Source organism: Ursus americanus, chromosome 16 (assembly GCF_024610735.1).
Source record: "Ursus americanus isolate L20-20 chromosome 16, mUrsAme1.1.p, whole genome shotgun sequence".
Taxonomy (NCBI): Eukaryota; Metazoa; Chordata; class Mammalia; order Carnivora; family Ursidae; genus Ursus; species Ursus americanus.
Genome location: NC_142142.1, coordinates 51,208,502 through 51,228,046, shown reverse-complemented (window position 1 = coordinate 51,228,046; position 19,545 = coordinate 51,208,502). Strand labels below are relative to the sequence as shown.

Sequence of the window (19,545 nt, the reverse complement as noted above, 5' to 3'; positions counted from 1 at the left end):
AATAATTCTACAGAAGACAGGTTTGCTATTGCCATTCTAAAATCAGAAGGAAAACAAAGTTATTCATCCGGCCTTCGTTCTCCGTAGAAATAGCACTGGAACAAAAATTCAGAGGTAAGAATTTAAGCATGAAAACTCCTACTTAAACCACTGCATCTTTTAATATCTGTAACTGAAATGTACCTCTCATGTCCAGGGAACACATATTCCCTTGAGGAAGGCTAGCATGGGCTTTTCTAATAGCTAGATTTTTATAGTATCAAGCATTAAATGTAAACTGCCACATTAATTCATTAAAAAAGTAAAAATAAATCAACAGAAACAGAAACATCCCCAGAACAACTTATTCATCTTGTACATTTGAACAGGATGCAGCATCTTTTCATCAAAACCATTTAGGCAAAAACAAAACCAAACAAAAAAACATTTAGGTTAACATTGGCATAAGGAAAACATGAATTCCTTAAATTCCCTAAATGAATTTTTAATAATTCTATGTTAATTTGACACTGTAACATATGATGACTTTAGAAATGAGGTGCTTAAGACTAACAATATTTTAAAGAAAACAACAAAACCTTTTTCTCTTTCATGTGTTACTTTCATGTCTAGTAGTTTCTTTCTTACTGAGATTTAATAATAACCCATCAAAAGACCACTGAAAAGATCAGAAATCCTGAAGTTACTTTTAGCTTTTAGAATAAAAAGTTGATTACATTAGTTATCTGACCTTATTCTGTCAGAGCTATTCATTCCACCTCTCCAAAATTAGTCACACCGTGGTCAGCTTCAACTAGAAGCGTTTCTCCCACCGGCCCACTAAGTTCAAAGAAGACTTGGCAGATGAGAACGGGAATTCTACCTAATTTATGCATAAGAAAGGAAGTTCAGGCAATGACTGAGAAACTGAGGACAGGAGTCCCCCTTACCTGAAGGGGATACATTCAAAGACCCCCAGCGTATGTCTGAATAGTACCGAACCCCAGATGTGCTATGTTTTTCCCTATATACACACACCTATGATAAAGTTTAATTTATGAATTAGGCACAGTAAGAGATTAACAACAATAACTAATAATAAACTAGAACAATTGTAACAATATACGGTGATGAAAGTTATGTACATGTGGTCTCTCCGTCTTAGGTTATCTTATCATCACCCGTCCTCTTCTTGTGGTGATGGGAGGTGATAAAATGCCTACCTGATGAGCTGAAGTGAGGGGAATGACACTGGCACTGTGACCTAACATTAGGGTACTACTGACCTTCTGACCATACGTCAGAAGGAGGATCACCCACTCCCGGATCACAGATGACCATGGGTAACTGAAACTACAGAAAGCAAACCAGGGCGGGGGTGGGGGGGTGGGCAGCAGAGTAATGACAGCATGAAATAAAGAATGCACGAGCAAAGACAATGTTAGATAGTATAGCAGGGCACAACTTAGAGTAGCTCATTTATTCTTGGCCAAACAAATAATAAAAATGCAGTCTTTGGGTTAACGAACTTAAAAATCTTGCCATATGTGGTAATGCAGAGAGCCCACGGCGGGCTGCCAGCATTCCCACGAGTCTGTAATTACATACCAGCAGGTAGAGACTCATATTGTGACTACATGGATTTGTTTTAACGATTAACAAAGAAAAGCATTTCAAAATCTCCCTACCCAAGTATTTGTCAGTGGCGTTTCTAATTTCAATTATCACTGACTCCGTTTTTACACTTGGTTTCTCAATACAAAAACAAAGAGCCATACTAATCTCCCTGAACTAAATAAAATGGTTCTAAAGTCAAAATCAAGAACCAAGGAAGCATAAAAAAATTTTTAACCTTTGGTCAGTGAAGGTAGAACACAACTATAGAAGAAAAAGAGGGCCTTCTTTTAACTTACTACCCTAATCAGTAATCCCAAGAACCCTACATCACATCCGTGGCAGGCTGCATAAAAGCCCCTCAAAAGACATCCACGTTCTAATCCATGGAACCTGCGAATGTGGTACCTAACGTGATAAAAGGGGCTTCTGTAGATATGACCGGGCAATGGGGAGATCATCCCAGATTATCCGGGAGGGCTCAATGTAATCACAAGGGCCCTTCTAAGAGGGAAGCGGGAGGGTCAGGTTAGGAGTGGGAGATGCAACAATGGGAGCACAAGGCAGAGTGCTGTGAAGAAAGGACCGGAACCAAGGAGTGCAGGGACCTCTAAAGCCGAAACCAGCAAGGAGATGGACTCTCTAGAGACTCCAGGTGGAACCAATCCTACCAACACCTTGATTTTAGCCCCATAAGGCTCATTTCAGGTGCTCGCTTTGGCAGCACACATACTAACACGGGAACGGTAGAGAGGATTAGCACACCCCCTGCCCAAGGATGACACACAAATTCGTGAAGTGTTCCGTGTTTTTTCATGATGAGCACTGAGTGATGTACAGAAGGGTTGAATCACGACCTTGGGTACCTGCAACTAATACAACCTTGTATGTTAACTATACTGGGATTAAAATAAAAAATTAAATGACATTTAAAGAAAGAAAAAGAAAAAAAAAGACTCATTTCAGATTTTCGACTTCTAAAACTGTAAGATAATAAATTTGTATTGTTTCAAGCCACTACGTTTGGGGTAATTTGTTACAGTGACAATAGGAAATTAACGCAACATTTTATTATACTTTTAAGGACCGTGAAGCTTAACAGATGTTATTACCATTAATTTAATTGAAGCTATGGTGAAAAATTACAAAAGAGGGTTTGAAATTGCTGCTCTTTCCACACTACCCACTTGTGTGGGAACTGCTTCGCATCTAGAGAGCTTTGGGGAATATAAAGCAGACATAAGGACAAAGGAAAAATGTGATTTTATGTAAGATAAAGAAAGCATCTAATTCCTGTCTACTATGCACTGGGCAAATGCAGGACTCAAGGAGCTTAAAACTACGTGAAAGTACTAAACAACAGTGCATCCATCAGCCAACCTTAGATAAATAAAAAGTTCAGTGACATTCCAAGGATGTGAAAGTAGAGTCTGGAAAGACTTACCTAGACTTATCTACACAAAACAGTCAGTAGAATCACCAGCCTGAAAGGGTACACGTATGTACTCTGACCTGTAATATAAAATAAGTCTGAACCCTCAACTCCCACCCTTTTAAGGAGGGAAGTCCTTAGAACTGCTTTTTACCTTGGCTTTCAAGGCAATTCTACTCTAGCTGTACTTCAATTTTCTATAGGAGACACCCCCCTTCCCTTCTGACCTGTGAGACGGGGGACACACAATGCAATACTGAAAACTGCTGGAAAACAAAACTGGTTTCTTTTCATGTTTATACTTTCTGTCTAGACTGCAGTCACTTTCTTCTATCAATAGGTGGTGAGCTTGTATTGGCTAGGCAAATGCTGATAGTTTATTGAAACTGAAGGAGGAATAGAGTGAGGTAGTGAAAAGTGCTTTTTAGACACCGTCAGGTGAACAGACGAGTGAAATCGAGGACACAAAGAGATCGACTGCCTTTAAACTGATGCCTTTAATTGATGCAAGATCGGCTCTTCCTAAATTATCATAAAACTAGTCTTTGCAGTGACATAAATCAGCCTCCTCAAGTAAAGCTGACAGGGTACACAAGCTTAGCCGTTGTTCTCTCCACATTATTCTAGACTTTATTCCTTATTATTTAAAAGAGACTGTCAACCAAACGAAGAGAATTTTAAATATCACCCTTTTCCTTCTTTCTCCCCAGCCTAGTTCCATCCAATACTACATGAAATAGAACATAAATGTGTTTTGAAAGTTTCTCGATTTTCAAGTCACACACACACACACACGCACAAATCTTTCATTTTCACAGTACTTCTTTCTGAATAGATGGAAATAGACAATCCCTTCACTTAAGAATCTTGAAGGAAAAGCTCTTTTGTTCCTATTTCACATCCTCAACACACTTCTCACCTGCTATTTTAATATTCAGATTGGCATCCAGAAGCAAATTTTCAGCTTTTAGATCACGATGAACAATGTTCCGACAGTGACAAAAATAGACGGCTGCCACAATCTGTTTGAACTTCCGACGGGCCTCCTTCTCTGCCATTCTGCCATGGGCTACCAGGTGGTCTGCGGTGAAGAAGAGCACAGTCAGTTCTCATTTTGCACATGGGCATCACTTCAAAAGGTGGACTCCAGGAGGGAGGCCAGGGGGCCACCAGATGAACAGCTGAAGAAGTGAAACTAACAAATGGCAACACTTGGGGCCCTGATCTGTATCTATAGAAACCCATTAGCAAGCAGTCCCCAGACCGTTTTCAGCGTATGTGAGTATGCACAGGACTACCTATGCTCTACCATAAGAAAAAAGAGTACTGAGGGTTATGATGGTATTTCTGGAGAATCATCACATTCAACACCTCCTCTCTCTTATCTCCACTGCGAGAGATTACATACACACAGCAAACATACGCATGAAGATAAGAATCAGCAATATTTCCTGTGCTGAAGGGTGAGTCAAAAAGCAGAGTCACAATAATCAATCATTTTGGAGAAGAGCAGACAGAAGTTAGTCACTGCTAAGGGGGAAAATGGCTTTATATAGGAGCCCACGTATGCCAATCTCTCGTCTGCTTTCTCAAAGTTTTACAGTTTAACATAAATATGTACTTATTTGGTAACTATACTCTGGAATGCATAATGATATGCCTGTATCTTTCCATTTGCATTTACGTGCTTTTCAAATATTTCTTAAACTGTTATTAGTTTTTATAGACAACAACAATAGAAAACAAAGGGCAGTTTCTACCACTTTCAATGAAATGATTTCATTGGCGATGTGGCTGACTAAGCTATAGCAAAAGATTTTAAATGTGATGAACTCTGTAATACTGTAAATCAAGCTACCTTCCATATTTAAAAATGAGCTGATTGACCCAGAGCCAATCCCATTAATTACCAATTACCAATACCAATACAATTAAGCATTTTTTCTAATAGTAGCAGTAGGTTTATACTGAACCCATGAATCCTAAACCCCAGTTCTTCATCTAACTAATAACATATCGAGATAATAACGGCTGATGGGATCAGAAACATTGGCAATACAGCTTGCTCTACTTAAAACTTCCTATCCTTAAACTAACTCATCTAGGTTGGAAAAGGACACATTTGCCGTGATAAGCATCCGGAGATAGTGGGAGAGTGAAAAAACCAGACAATGTAAATAAGCGTATTACTGTTTATCAAGAGTAGTCTCAATAAGCCTACCCAACTGTTCTGCACCACGAAGATCAGCCACAGGACCGGTCGGAGAGATCTTCTCTTCATCACAAAGAGGAAGTGTGAGATAAGACACATGCGCTAGTAATGACTACCAAGATTGAGGGCTTAGGACAAGAAACGGGGGCAGGGCGTGACGAACGGCAGCCAAATGACAATCCATCTACAGAGCAGATTTTCAAAGAATTCAAAGTACATTCTGACCACAAAAAGCATAAAATTTTGGAGATCAAATACTACAGCATTTTTAAGAACGTCTTATAGGATCACTTAAATTATTAAGAAAGACCCTTCGACGGAATTATTGTCATTGTTTGTGTCATTAGTGGCTCCTACACCAGTTCCTTGAAGCATCTTCCTCAAAAACCATCCCTTACGATAGCCAAGGTGACCAATGTAGTAGAAAAGAAGAGAAAATAGGAAGTCTTCAGCTTAGAAGTTAAAAGGACTAGAACACCACTTTCTACAGGAGTTCAGAGGTAGTGATAAACGAGCACACACTCTGCTGTATTTACGCTTCTGGTGAGATCTGTCAAATGAACTTTAAACAACACAAAATCCCTAACTAGTGAGAGTCGCTTAATATAAGCTGTCAGAGAACTGCACATCCACCGAACGTGCGACGCTAGGCTTTATTTTAAGACACCATTCTAACAGTACCTGCTCCTTTGACCCCTATTCCTCTTAACCCAAGGCCTAATTATTCTAATAACATGTTTTAGCTGCTAAACTTTGTCTAATTAAAGGGCTTTGAAGAGACAGCTATTCTTGAGAAACATAAAAATAAACCCTTATGAGGGTTTACCATCAGAAGCTCATTTGGCCAAGCCACCCATTAATTAAAATGCCCAAGAGACATTCGTCTGGCAGTAAATACTAATTACCAGAACACATCAAAGAGCTTCTTAAATACAACAGAATGATTAATTTTGTGATTTCTAAAATAAGTTATTTTCTTTTATTAAAAAAAACTCTTTATATTTTCTAAGTACTTTGTTTTCCTAAAATGATTGGAAAGTTCTCGAAATGGCTACAGAGGCCAGGAGCTGGTGGAATGCAGCCTAGTTCTGTTTTATCTCCACAATGACACACTGGTTGTCCTTGGACAAATCCTTTATACTGCCAATATCCCCACCTCTTGATCTGCTCAACAGAAACAAACCCTGTTACACACTGTGGCCAAAGAAAGGATCGCATATTTGGGAATAAACCTGTACTGTGATTAAGAGTTGTCCTATATGATATGCCTTTAACTTTCAAGGACATTTTAAAAGCTATTTTTAAAAAGGTCCACTCCGTATTATACAAAAAATATTCAAGCATTTGGCTAATAGATCCTGAGGTGCTTCAGGATTATAGCGCTTGAAGGTAATTATTATACACATCAAATGTCACCGTTACATGGTTCTAGTTAAAAGATATTTGTGACAGCAGTACCCTGGGTAAAAAAGCTTTTAAGCTATATAGTATTTTCCCTACAGTTATGAATACAAAGATATACAAATCACTTTTTTAAAGTGCTGGCTGCAAGCATCAGATCTTTTTTTCCTAGTGACTGTGTGTGATGCTCACGTTTTCTCCACTTTGGGAGCACTGTGCTCTTCTCCAGTACGGGCCCATCTTAGCGGCTCAATGTCGTTCAGACTTTTCAGCCTCTGCTGTTACTTCTGCCCATCTTATTGCCGCCGCCGCCGCCCCACCTCCCATCCCTGGTAGCTTGCTTGCAGAGCAGACCTATGGGGGCTAGTGGGTGTGCCAGGAAGCCGACAGCCTGCAGTGGTTTCTAGTCCCCCGCGGAGAATGCCTTTCAGCCGCCCGCGGACAAATGGCTGCTTTATGTTCATGTGTGCCCTGTAGGCAGCAAAGGTTCTGCAGGCTCAAATGTGATGTTTAACTTCCAGCAAAGAAACCCAGAGCAGAAGCCCAGCCTGGACTTCACACAAAGTCACAGCATTTGAATAAATACTGGGGTAATTTCAGAAGGCACATGGAACAAACTGGCTCTTGAACCACTCAATATTCAAAGTCAAATACATTCTGAATCTTGTTGGGACAAACCTCAGTTGCAAGGAACTCTAAAGAATTGTTCTGCTTCTTCCAGGCAGCTCGGTGAGCTAGTTCTCCTAATACTGGGTGACATACTAGTACCCCTATCCTCAGTCCCAAACTCTTACAGGGCAGCTTGGCCCCGCCCCCGAGCCCAGCCACTCTCCAGTCACACGCGTGCTGCACCAACCCCACCACTGCAAGGCCCCCTTCAACAATTCACTACTTACCTACTGAGCTGTCACTCTACCTCTGGGGCAAATTTCAAGTTTTTCTCTATCACAGCTTCACTCCAATCATTTCAGCCAAGACAAGGCTGAGGGGGCTCTCTGCTCAATGGAGAAAACAGGTCTCCTGTTTCAAGTTCTTATCAAAAGGAAGGAGTCAAAGTTGTCTTTCTCAGTTTGCAACAGCCATAAATCACTCGGCACTGGACTTGTACAATCTTTTTTTATCAGCTCTTACTCATAAAATAGGAAGAAGCTAGTGATACTGGGGGATGGATACACCTTGAGACTAGAATTCTTAGAAGTGGAGGGCATGAATTCCAAAGGTTGAAAGTATTAGAGCGAGCACATGTATAAAGTTTGCTTCAGAATTCCCGGCTTGTGATTTTGTCCTAATCTGACTCAGGAAGAAATATCTTGTGGTACATTTAGATTCTAACCTTTCAAAGGGCAAAAATACACATAAGGCGGTCTTAACTTCCCTTGACCGGCTTCACTGGAGTGTCAGAGGCATGCCACTAATGGGACGGTGGTGGGGAGCCAACACTTCTTAAAATAAGTCCCTTTTCCACTATAAACAGACAGTGTCTCCATTTGTCTGCTAAGTCTACGACTCTGATTCAAAACACTAGCTGAAAATGAACATACCCTGACAGCAGGTCACGCGAGAGGGCAGAAACTTTTCATTTTTCGTGATAAAGAAATAGCCTGGTCCAGAACGGGGGAAGCGGCCTGTATGGTAAGCTTAGGTGGCTACCTGAGAACACTTCTGCCCATTCCAAGCTAACCACAGCTGGCAGCTCTGTGCTTTGCCACTCGCTTCTATCATTTCTTCTTTCTACACCCATGGAAACGACTTCCTGTTTATCAAACAAATGCTTCTTTCCAAAAGAGCCGGGGCGAGGCCCAGAACACTCAGCTGCCTGGAAGCAGGTTAACAAGAGTGCACCCACTTGACTCTCATACCGTCCCTAACCTGCGCGGCCCGCTGACTGGAGGAAGGAGGTTTGTTCCTTTGTTTTCCTTGCCAAGAATCCAACTACCTCACACCAGCCTTCTTTACTTGTTGCTGCTTCTTGTTGATATCTTTTTTCTTCAGGCTTCCAGGCCAAAACCCTGGTTGTCACCCCATTCTCTTTCCCCCACACCCACACCCAATCTGTCAGCAGATTTTATTTGCTCTACCTTCAAAATACACCCAGAATTCAACTAGCCCTCACTCCATCTCCAACCCACCCTCCTGTCAGCAACCCAGTCCAACAGCCATTATCTCCCTCCTGGATCACTCACTGTAATAGCTCGTCCTATTGCTCCTAACTAGTACGCCCGATTCTGTCCTTGGCCCCATGATCCACTCTCAAAACAACTGCCAGAACAATCAACTTTTTAAAAACTTTTGATTTTGAAATAATTACAGATTCACAGGAAGTTGCAAAGAGAGTATGGACAGAGCCCATGTAACCCCCCCCCCCACTGGCCCCTCAATGGGCAAATCTTACCATAATGCTAAAGCAATATCAAAGCCCAGAAGGTGACACGGCTATAATGTGAGTACAGTCCCATGTCATTTTATCACGTGTATGCTTGTGGAATGACCACTGCACTAGAGATACAGAATGACTTGGGAGTTTCTCAATACAGAGTATTCCTGCAGGTGTAACAACAAAAAGCACACTCTATTGTCTTCCATCTATCCCAAGTAAATTAAACATTTTCCTTAAAAGTCCCAAGAAAACACAATTTCTTTGTGAAACACAATCACAAGATACGCCTTAGTTCTTTAAGTTTTAAACTACAACTATTTCCATTGTTCGCCAAGCCGCCTTCCTCCGTACAAGAGAACGCTCTGCATTCGAGGCTCCACAATTACAGGTTAACTCAAGGAATATCAACCAGAGAAAAAGACTATAAACTTCCATAAAAATGTATTTCTTTACTCTTCATTTTGCCACTAAAAAAGTTTGTAAACTAATAAGCACTGTTTATGATCAGTCTTTATAACAAAAACGGGCTATTCTTCTGATATGAAGTTCTTTCACATTAATGTATAAAAGAGGATTTGTTTTCTTATAGCTTCTTAAAAAATACTTCTAGACTAAGCATCAAGCCCAGGCAGCCTATGAAACAATCCCATATATTCCAAAAGGCCTTTCAAGAATGCTATTCAGACATGTCTTACGCAGTGCAAATGTTTCACGCGCTACAGCCATATGCTAGCAAATGTGGGCTGGCTAATTTTGCAATACAGAGGTTATTCCCTGGTTCCTAGTATAATCCACAGGCTCCAAATAAAGCCCATTCTTTGAAAGCCGGCTCAAAGGTCATTTATCTGAAGCTCTTCCTAACCTACTCACCTACCCTAGAAGAAAATACTCCATAATTTGTTCCTAATGGCATATATTCTATATATTTCTGTATCAGCGAAAATAAACAATTAATATTATTTAACATGTACGTCTTCCCTTCTAGACTAGGCTTTCTTGGCCCATGGATGGGTTTCTATCTGTGAATCCCTGCAAGGTGTAGGAAAATATGTACTGCGTGCTTCCATTTATGGGAAGGGAGAGAGAATACAAATGTGTACATGTGTGTACATGTGTGTACATTGGTTTATATTTTCTAAGAGAAGTAATGTTAAGTGAAAATTTTCTAAAAATGATTACTTACAGGGGGATGAAAAAGCGGTAGAGGCTAGATTTTCCTGAACATACCCTGTTTTATAGCTTTAAGCTTGGAAACACGTAATGTCTTAAATAACTCAAAAAATTCACAACTGAATCAAACAGAAGAAAAAGTAATTTCTAAAAACTGAAACCAAACTGGAAAAAAGTGACCCTAGCCGTGAGTTAAGCTGTGACATAACCAATCAGAGAATATATTTTTTTTAAGTGACACACACAGTATTTTGTCTTAATGGGATATAACCTCAGGACAAAAAGAACCAGTCTCCTTAATACTGGGATTGCTTTGAATCAATTTCACCCCCATTGTCTCATATCAAATATGTAACTAAGTTAAAGTCATTTGGAACCACAATTTTCAGCATTAAGAGAGACAAGATCTAAATATGTAATATTCAAGAAGTTAAAAATGCTGAAATCTTAAATTCAATTGGATTGTTAAGTACAAACTCCTGTTTACCTCTGTGCCCTGAAAAGGCCTCCAAGCAATGACAGCCCAGTGGCAGTAGTAAGTATCCCAAGGGCACAGATTCTGGTCTCTACGTGCTATTTTCCACTTGACAGAACCACAGCTCCTAGGAGACATGTTTGATTCCAGGTCGGAGACAAGAAATGTTCAGGGAAAGCCTGGGATATCTTACCTAAAAGCAAGGAAGCTATCAAAGACTCTTGGGCTCACGTCAAAAGGACACAGGAGTCAACTTAAAGAGGCTCCTGGTAGCGAAGTGGAATAATTTCAACATCAAAAGAATAACAACTCAAGGGACTGAAACACATGAAATGTATTTAAATTCATAAATTCATAATGATATTACAAATAAAATCAACTTTTTTGGTTACCACTGGAGACTGATAGGGTACCAATGCATTATTCTGAAATTTAACATAAAGGAAAAGAATGAAGCATTTATTTTGCCTTTACTATAGTTTCTAAATAGTTTATAGGCAACGTTCTTTACAAAAGAATTAGAGCTAACAAATACAGAAAGAATGAGAGAATAGAAAGTCACCATTTTGTAACTTCTAATGAAATATGTGTCAAGCAACTAAAGAAGAGTGGCTAAAACATAGGTCAAAGGTTGATGGGAAACATTATATGAACTTTATAAAACTTTACACATCACTAGAAGTGGGGAAACCAGACCTTACGCAACTCCTGAGATGATGCAATAAGAAGACACGGTATTCCAGCCCCCGTTTGCCCCCACTAAACACACTGGCCTGTGTTTAACCAAACCACTTTACAAAACACAGTGAGCTAGAGGGACACGCTGAATGACACAAGGAGGATCCGAATCCATAATGTGGGAAATTTTACAGGATAATCTAGGTTCTTCAACAAATAAATGGCATAGAAATCAAGTGTGTGTCTACAGGAGAGGGTTAGGGTTGTTACAAATTATTAAAAATTTGAGACACTTATCAACTTGATGTATGGACTTTGCGGCATCATGGTTTGAGCAAACTATAAAAAGAAGCTACAGTGGGGCACCTGGGTGGCTCAGTCGGTTAAGCGTCTGCCTTCAGCTCAGGTCATGATCCCAGTGTCCTGGGACTGAGCCCCACATCGCCCCTCATCACATCGCCCCTCATCAGGCTCCCTGCTCAACAGGGAGCCTACTTCTCCCTCTGCCTCTGCTCCTCCCCCTTGCTCATGCTCACTGGCTCTCGTGCATTTGCGCTCTCTCTCAAAATAAATAAATAAAATCTTGAAAAAAAATAAAAATAAAAAAATAAAAAGATGTTACGAGACAAATGGAGAAAACTAAACATGCCCTTCTTATTAGTAAGAAAATACTGTTAATTTTGTTGGGTAGAAGAGTGGTATTGTAGACTTCAGTTTTGATTATGAAAGAGTAGCTGACACTTGATTTGCTCTCCCATTAACCACCTATAAAAGTCAGACTGCAGACACTGGACAATAACCTGCAAAAGACTATGATTCTGCAGAGAAAGAAAGTATAAGAGGTGAACCCCATATTCACCCCAAACCACAACTTAGGGAGACAGCGCCCAAGCAAGAGAAGGAAGATAGGGTAGAGGAAAGAGATCAGAGTTAGGGGCTAGTAAGGTAGCTAGAATTGGGTGGCAGGACAGCAGAGGAGGAATACCAACAAGTAGCATAGAAAATCCACTCAGGTCCTTGGCCAACTCCCAAAACTGCACACATAAGAAGCAAGACTATGGGAGGTCTAAGAGAAAAAACTGATGGGAGAATGAAAGCTAAAGAGAAATTTTTAGATGTTACACAGCTTTCAGGAGATGCTGGAGTTCAAATTCAGCTTATAAGGAGAGACCTTTTTGAGTATTCTAGGCACTCTGTTGAAACCCCAGAAGACCACACACTAGAAGTAAGGGCTGTGCCATAGGAATGAGGGCTAAACTCATAAAACCACCCTAACAAAGCCTAAAGCCAACCCTCAACATGATCAAGTTGATTCATCTGTAATTTAACTTCCTGCCAGAACAAACTCAACACTGCAGAAGATAACATAATCCACAGTCTCTACAACATGTCACCCTTAATATCTAGCAAACAATAAAAATTACTAAACACGGAAGAAGCAGGAAAATTGACTAATAATCAAGAGATTAAAGTCAATAGGAGCAGAACCAAAGATGACTCTAATACTGGAGTTAGCAGGCAAGGACTTCAAAATGACTACAATTAATATGTTAAAAAAAAAACACAGGAAAAAATGTATGAAAAGGATGAAAAGATAGAATATGTCAAGGGAGAACCAGAATCTAAAATATATATAAGGTAGGGGCACCTGGGTGGCACAGTTGGTTAAGTGTCTCTTGGTTTTGGTTCAGGTCATGATCTCAGGGTCCTGGGACTGAACCCTGTGTTGGGCTCCACACTCTCCGTGGAGTCTGCTTAAGACTCTTTCCCACTCCCCCTGCCTGCTCCCATGCTGTCTCTAATAAATAAATAAATCTTTAAAAAGATTACATATATATATATATATATATATATATATATATATATATATATATCTAATAGATAAATAAATCTTTTAAAAGATTACATATATATATACATATATGTATATACGTATATATGTGTGTATATATATATGTAATCTTATATTCTAAAATGGTAAAACACCTGAAATTGAGAATTTATTGGCTAGGTTTAACAGCTGACACAGAAAAGGACAGGATTAGTGACCTTGAGCTAGGTATTATGGTTAACTTTCTTAAAGTTCTTTATATAAAAGAAACTATTAAATATTTATGAATGAAATTATGTGATTTCTTGAATTTGCTTTAAAATACTTCTAACAAAAAAAAGTTGGGGGAAAGGATGAAAAAAAAACCACACCAAAATGTTGATAACTGTCAAAACTGGGTGATGAGCACAACAGAGTTCATTATACCATTCTCCTTCCTCCTACATATATTTGAAAATGCTTATATTAAAAAGATTTTAGAAATGCAATCTATCACTTATACACCTACGTTCATAAAAGCATTATGTCCAATAGCCAAAAGGTGGAAACAACCCATGTATCCATCCCTGGATAAACGGATAAACAAAAAGTGGTGTAGACACACAATGGAATATTACTCAGCCTTAAAGAGGAAGGAAATTTTGACACCTACAACAACATGGATGAACCTTAAGGACATTATCCAAAGTGCAACAAGCCAGTCACAGAAGGACGAATACTATATGATTCTACTTGGTTGAGGTACCTAGAATAGTCAAATTCATAGAGACAGAACATAGAATGGGGCTGCCAAGGGCCGGGAAATGGGTAAATGTGAAGTTACTGTTTAACGGACACCAACTCTCAGTTTTGCAAGACGAAAAGAGTTCTGTGAATGGACGGTGATGATGGGAGCACAATAACGTGAACATAATTAATGCCACTGACTGCACACTTAGAATGGTTACAAGGGTAAGCTGTATGTTATGTGCATTTTACCATAATGGCTTTAAAAATGGGATCGATCAGCGGTGCCTGGGTGACTCAGCTAACCGTCCAACTCTTGATTTCGGCCCAGATGTGGAGCCTGCTTGAGATTCTCTCTCTCCCTCTCTCTCTGCCCCTTCTCCCCCACTGTGCTCTCTCTCTCTCTCTCTAAAAAAAAATAAATAAATAAAATAAAATTGGGATCAATCAATCTCCATCTCTCTCTCTTTCACACACACACAAACACACGAACACACGCCAGCCCAGAAAATATCTTCAGGACATCAAAGTTTGAAAGCACACCAAAATATAATGCACTAATTCCAAATATGTGATTTAAAAAAAAATCTCCTTACATAAAGTCAATTTCTAAATATTATGATTAAAATATTCTTATTTTCCTAGTAGTTTCACTTTGTCAGAGAAACTGCATTTTCCAAAGAAGGTCAGGAAAAAAACAGCTCAGAAAACCCTCAGGAAAAAATATAAATGCAGGAGCCAGGCAAACATATTCCTTTGGGACTTGTATATATTAAGTGCAGCGAAAATGTTTTGCTAATTCTCAGGAGCATTTATTTTTATGTAATGGTAGAACTGGCAGGGTGATTGCACCACTATGAATGGACGCTTAGCAGTAAAGCCAAGTCATCAAACTAAGTTTTTAAGCACTAAGCACAGGGAGCTTCCTCATCCATCTGGGGCGGGCTGCAAACAAATGCCAAAGTCACGGCTGATATTACGAAAATAAAAACAAAAAATGAAGAATGAATGAGTGGAAAATTAATTGGGTAGGAGACAGAAGTTAAATGTCTTAATTCAGAGCAATTAAACAAAGTTTGGTGAGATAGTTATTTGCTTCTGTCAGTAAAGCCTTAGAAAACTGCTCGTTTTTATAGCCAAAGGGAGTAAACAATTTAGTCGGCAAATAGTATTTCAGTTATAAAGATATACAGAAGGTCATAATAAGGATTAAATAGGAAAAACAAGTTATAAACAAAACACAAACCCAGCATATAGCAGTGCGCTCAAATAAACAAATGTGACAGTGTCCTCAAACAAATAGAAATTCCAAGATAACATACATGAAACACGTAACATCTGGTACGCATGGTCATACAAGCCGGTCTTTCCCATGCTCTGACCGATTGGTCAGTCTCTGAGTGTCCTGCAGCATAAATAAATGGCTTTGTGAGAAGTTCTAGGTTCCATACGTGTTGGCACCATTAGGAAATGTTATTTTTAAGGCGCCGAGAATGTCCATAATAAATCATACACACTTCAGCAAACTGCTGTTAATAATTTATTATGAATGCCCATGAGTTCTGCCTGGCATTCAGGAAACTTTTCTTGATAAAATACTGGATTTATGACTTCATGGTCTCAAATAGGAAGTTTGGGGATATATATCTAAAGAAATCATACTGTGGAAGTTTTAAATTATGAGTTTAGTGGTTTGCCAAACTAACCAGTTTCTCCATTCAGTTTGTAAATTAAACAGACCCACATTGTCACGGTTGCCCCTTTGTAATACAATTCTGAATAGTTTGCAATAATCATTTCAACAAATCATACGAATGAGTAATAAACGTTCATTCAATAACCATTTACTGGAGCCTATTAAATTGCTTAGCATTCATAATCTTCAATATCTTTCTCTGCAGTCATCCAGAAAACAAAAAGGTATTTTCCCCCACATCAAAAACTCATTAACTAAAATGTGTTATGGAATAACATGAAAATCCCATTTTGACTTGCTTAGACTTCTTTGTAACACAATGAAATCATTTTTACTGAGTGCTTATTATGTGTCAGACACTGCGTGAAGCACTGAAGACACAGATGTGTACAATTCAAATACTACAATCTGCAATCTAGTGACATTCTGTCATTCGCTGGTCTTTCATCCCGCTGATCAATAAATACTGATTGAGCAGGTATCCTCTGCGGGCACTATTCTAAGTACTAGGGACTTAGCAAGGCTCAAAAGGTACAAAGTCTTTACTCTTATATATGTTAGCTGTTGATAAGAATCAAGAAGGAAAATAAAGCAAGGAAGGAGATGCAGGTAGTGGGCCAGCAGAAAAGGTGAGATTTTACATAGCATGGCTAGCATAGACCTCTCTAATAAGGTAACATTCGATAAGAGATCTGAAAGAAATGGGAGAGCTATGTAGGTATCCGGGAAAAGAGTACTTCAGGAAGAAGGAATGGAATATATGAAGGACTTAAAGTGAGAACATACTGGAGAGTTTAAAGAAAAAAAAATAAATGCCAGTGTGAAAAGGGGAAGAGTCCTGGCAGCTGAGGTCAGAGAGGCAGCTGGAGACCAGATTATAGAGAGTTTCACTGACCACAGAAAAGACCATACATTTATTCCAAATATATGGGAAAGACAATAGAAATGGCAGAGTGGTAAGATTTCACTTTCATTTTTAAAGAATCATTCTCCCTGCAATAGTGGAATCGGGTCAGATTCAGGGACACTGGTTAAAGGCTACTATGGTAACCCTAGCAGATGACTGACCTAGACCAGGTTGGTATTGGTAGAAATGGTGACTGAATTCAGCCTACATTCTGAAGGTAGAGTCACCAAGATTTACTGATAGTTTTGGCATGAGATGTGAGCAAGGAAAAATGATGTGTGACCCTAGAGAAGTTTTTGATGTGAGCAACTGGATGAATGGGGTTGCTATTATTGAGATGGGGAAGACCGGTGAGAAAAGAAAAGTTGGTAAATGGACATCAGTTTGCATATGTTAAGACTGAGAGGTCTATTAGACATCCAAGTGGAGATGTCAAGTAAACCCGTGGATATATAAATGTAGAGTTCAGAGAATAGGTCAGGCTGGAGATTAAAAATTCAGGAGCCAAGGGGCGCCTGGGTAGTGCGGTCGTTAAGCGTTTGCCTTCGGCTCAGGGCGTGATCCTGGCGTTCCGGAATCGAGTCCCGCATAGGGCTCCTCCGCTGAGAGCCTGCTTCTTCCTCTCCCACTCCCCCTGCTGTGTTCCCTCTCTCGCTGGCTGTCTCTCTGCCATATAAATAAATAAAATCTTTAAAAAAAAAAATTCAGGAGCCAAAAGTTTAATGGGTCATACAAAATCAACTAGGGAGTAGATGGGCATGGAAAAGAGAAGAGGTCCAAGGAATGAGCCAACGAGTACTCCAAAATGAAGACATCAGGAAGATGAGGAGGATCTGGCAAAAGAACCACCACAAGAATAGTGGCAAGCCAACAGACTATTGTCTAAATTATTTAGTCTAGTATCAGTAAATGACAGAGGCAGAAATATACACACACCAAAAAGGGGGGGTGTGAAAGAAAGAAAAAAGTTACCACAAATAGTTTTATAGTAGAAGTATGTTCAAAGGAAGAAGAAAAAAGGCAATTAACTGTAGCAAAATCAGGCCAGAGTTTACAGAAAGCATAACATTTGAGAAGAGTCATGACGGCAGAGTAGCAGCTCAGATGACAGAAAACCAGAGCAGGGCTTTTGTATCTTGTGTTCTCACACCTCTTCCAACCAATTCCTTTGAGGCCAACAATTCCTTTACAGGCTTCATGAAGGTAAAAAACGGGCAATATTCCCTGAGGAATTAGGAAATAATGTAAGGTTTCCTAAGTCGCCATTAGCTTCATACCACCAAGGTATACGCTAGGGTATCTAGTAAACCCCTTTCTGCTTCTTTTGCCTTCCCATGTATCAAAGTCACCGAAGCCTATATCACAGTCTACCGCTCCATCCAGATTCTGCTAGTCACTTAGGAGATGTCAACAACCATGAGGATAACCTATTTGATAATTTAGCCTCATGATTCCTTGAACTTTCTTCATCTCCAGTGACCTATAACTCCATTAAAGTTCAGCAACTATTCCTGTGGCCACATCTTGAACTTACCTTTGCTTGATATTTTTCTACCTTTGAAATTTTATACTTCAATAGTATACCAACCTCTTTCTTAACATACCCTTCTAGATCAGCAATGTTGAATAGAAATAAAATATGAGTCGCTTACATAATTTAAGATTTTCTAGTAGCCACTTTAAAAAGGCTAAAAGTATTACTCATTTTGAAATTAATTAAAAAAGCAAAAAGTATCACTCATCTTGAAATTAATTTTTATAATTTAGTTTATTTAACCCAATACATCAATCCTAATCCAATCATTACAACACATAATCAACACAAATATTAGCAATGAGATGTTACTTCAAATTTCAATGTGTACTTTACAGCCTATTGTATTTTGGACACAAAATTATAGTCTAGATGAAATGTAATTTTGGCAAAATAAGAGTTGTGTTTAATGAATAGGTATTTTACACTGTGTGTGATAAAGAATTTGGCCTTGTCCAAAGAGAAGATCTGGCTTTTTCCTTCTGAGAGGTCATCACTGAGCCCTTGGAATGTTATTCGAGTGATGGGAGTGTCTTTGTTTACCTGGGGGTCTTGGTTCATGCCAGGCAGTCTAACAGTATGATTTAGCAGGGAACTGGTCATACTCATCTAATCTTAGAGTAGAGGCTTAGGCTGAGAGTTTGGGGTCACACAAGACCAGATGACCTGGAGACAGAGATGAAGCATACGGGAAATCAACCGGTGGTGCCCTTGACGCTCTGAGCACAGAGGCTCAGCTGAGCCTCCCGATGGGCAGTACTCAGCGCATACCGGCACCTATCAGTACCGGGGCAGTACACGTCCTGATTCCACAGGGGGAGGGAAATAAAAGCTCTGTGTGTGGTACTTCTCATGGACTCTATGTTTCTTCCCTCAGCTGGTTTTAATTTGTATCCTTTCCCTGTAATAAACTGTAAGTGTGAGTGTAATAGCTCTCCGGGACTTCTGTGAGTCTTCATGGCAAATTATTAAAGGGGAGGCTCATCTGGGGAAATTTCCAAACTTGTAGTCGATGTCAGACATGACCAGGGGTCTTGGAGACTGTGCTCTACCTTTGTAATTAGCTAACTCCCTCAGCTGGCCTAAAACTCTCGCACACTGCCTTGTTTTAAAACGTACATGTAAATTAAACCAAATTCAGAATTCAGTTCCTCAGTGGTACCACCTACATTTCAAACGCACAACAGCAACACGTGGCCAGTGGTTATGCACCGAACAGTGCCATTTCAGACTCTGATCCTTCTGATCCTCTTATGCCCAACACACTTCCTTCCCGATTTCATCTAAACCTCACGCTTTTTCAGTTCCTACAATTTAAGATCATTCATCGTGATCTCACTTGCGCTCATCCCCCTTTCGGCCCACGCCCAATGGCCCAGACAACTACTTTATTGTCAATGGCTTCAATTCGTTTGCCAACGGTCTTTCTTTTTCTGCACATGTCCTCTAAACCCCCAACACTGACCGATCCAACTGTCTTTCTTACCCCATTGACCCACAGGTTGTTGAGTAT

At 39.6% G+C, this 19,545-nt stretch overlaps 1 protein-coding gene and 1 non-coding gene across 7 annotated transcripts in view; one reads left to right on the top strand and one right to left on the bottom strand.

The window, feature by feature from the left end:
* SIK3 (SIK family kinase 3) overlaps positions 1-19,545 on the bottom strand; it is a 238,388-nt gene that overhangs the window by 72,894 nt on the left and 145,949 nt on the right. For all 6 annotated transcript variants that reach the window (XM_045797834.2, XM_045797838.2, XM_045797837.2 and 3 more), the window contains exon 4: positions 3,945-4,106. In XM_045797834.2, the coding sequence (XP_045653790.1) occupies positions 3,945-4,106 (162 nt within the window). The remainder of the gene's footprint in view (positions 1-3,944; positions 4,107-19,545) is intronic.
* LOC123792736 (U6 spliceosomal RNA) lies at positions 2,302-2,406 on the top strand. Its single transcript, XR_006779779.1, has one exon. It is a non-coding gene; the product is annotated as a U6 spliceosomal RNA (small nuclear RNA).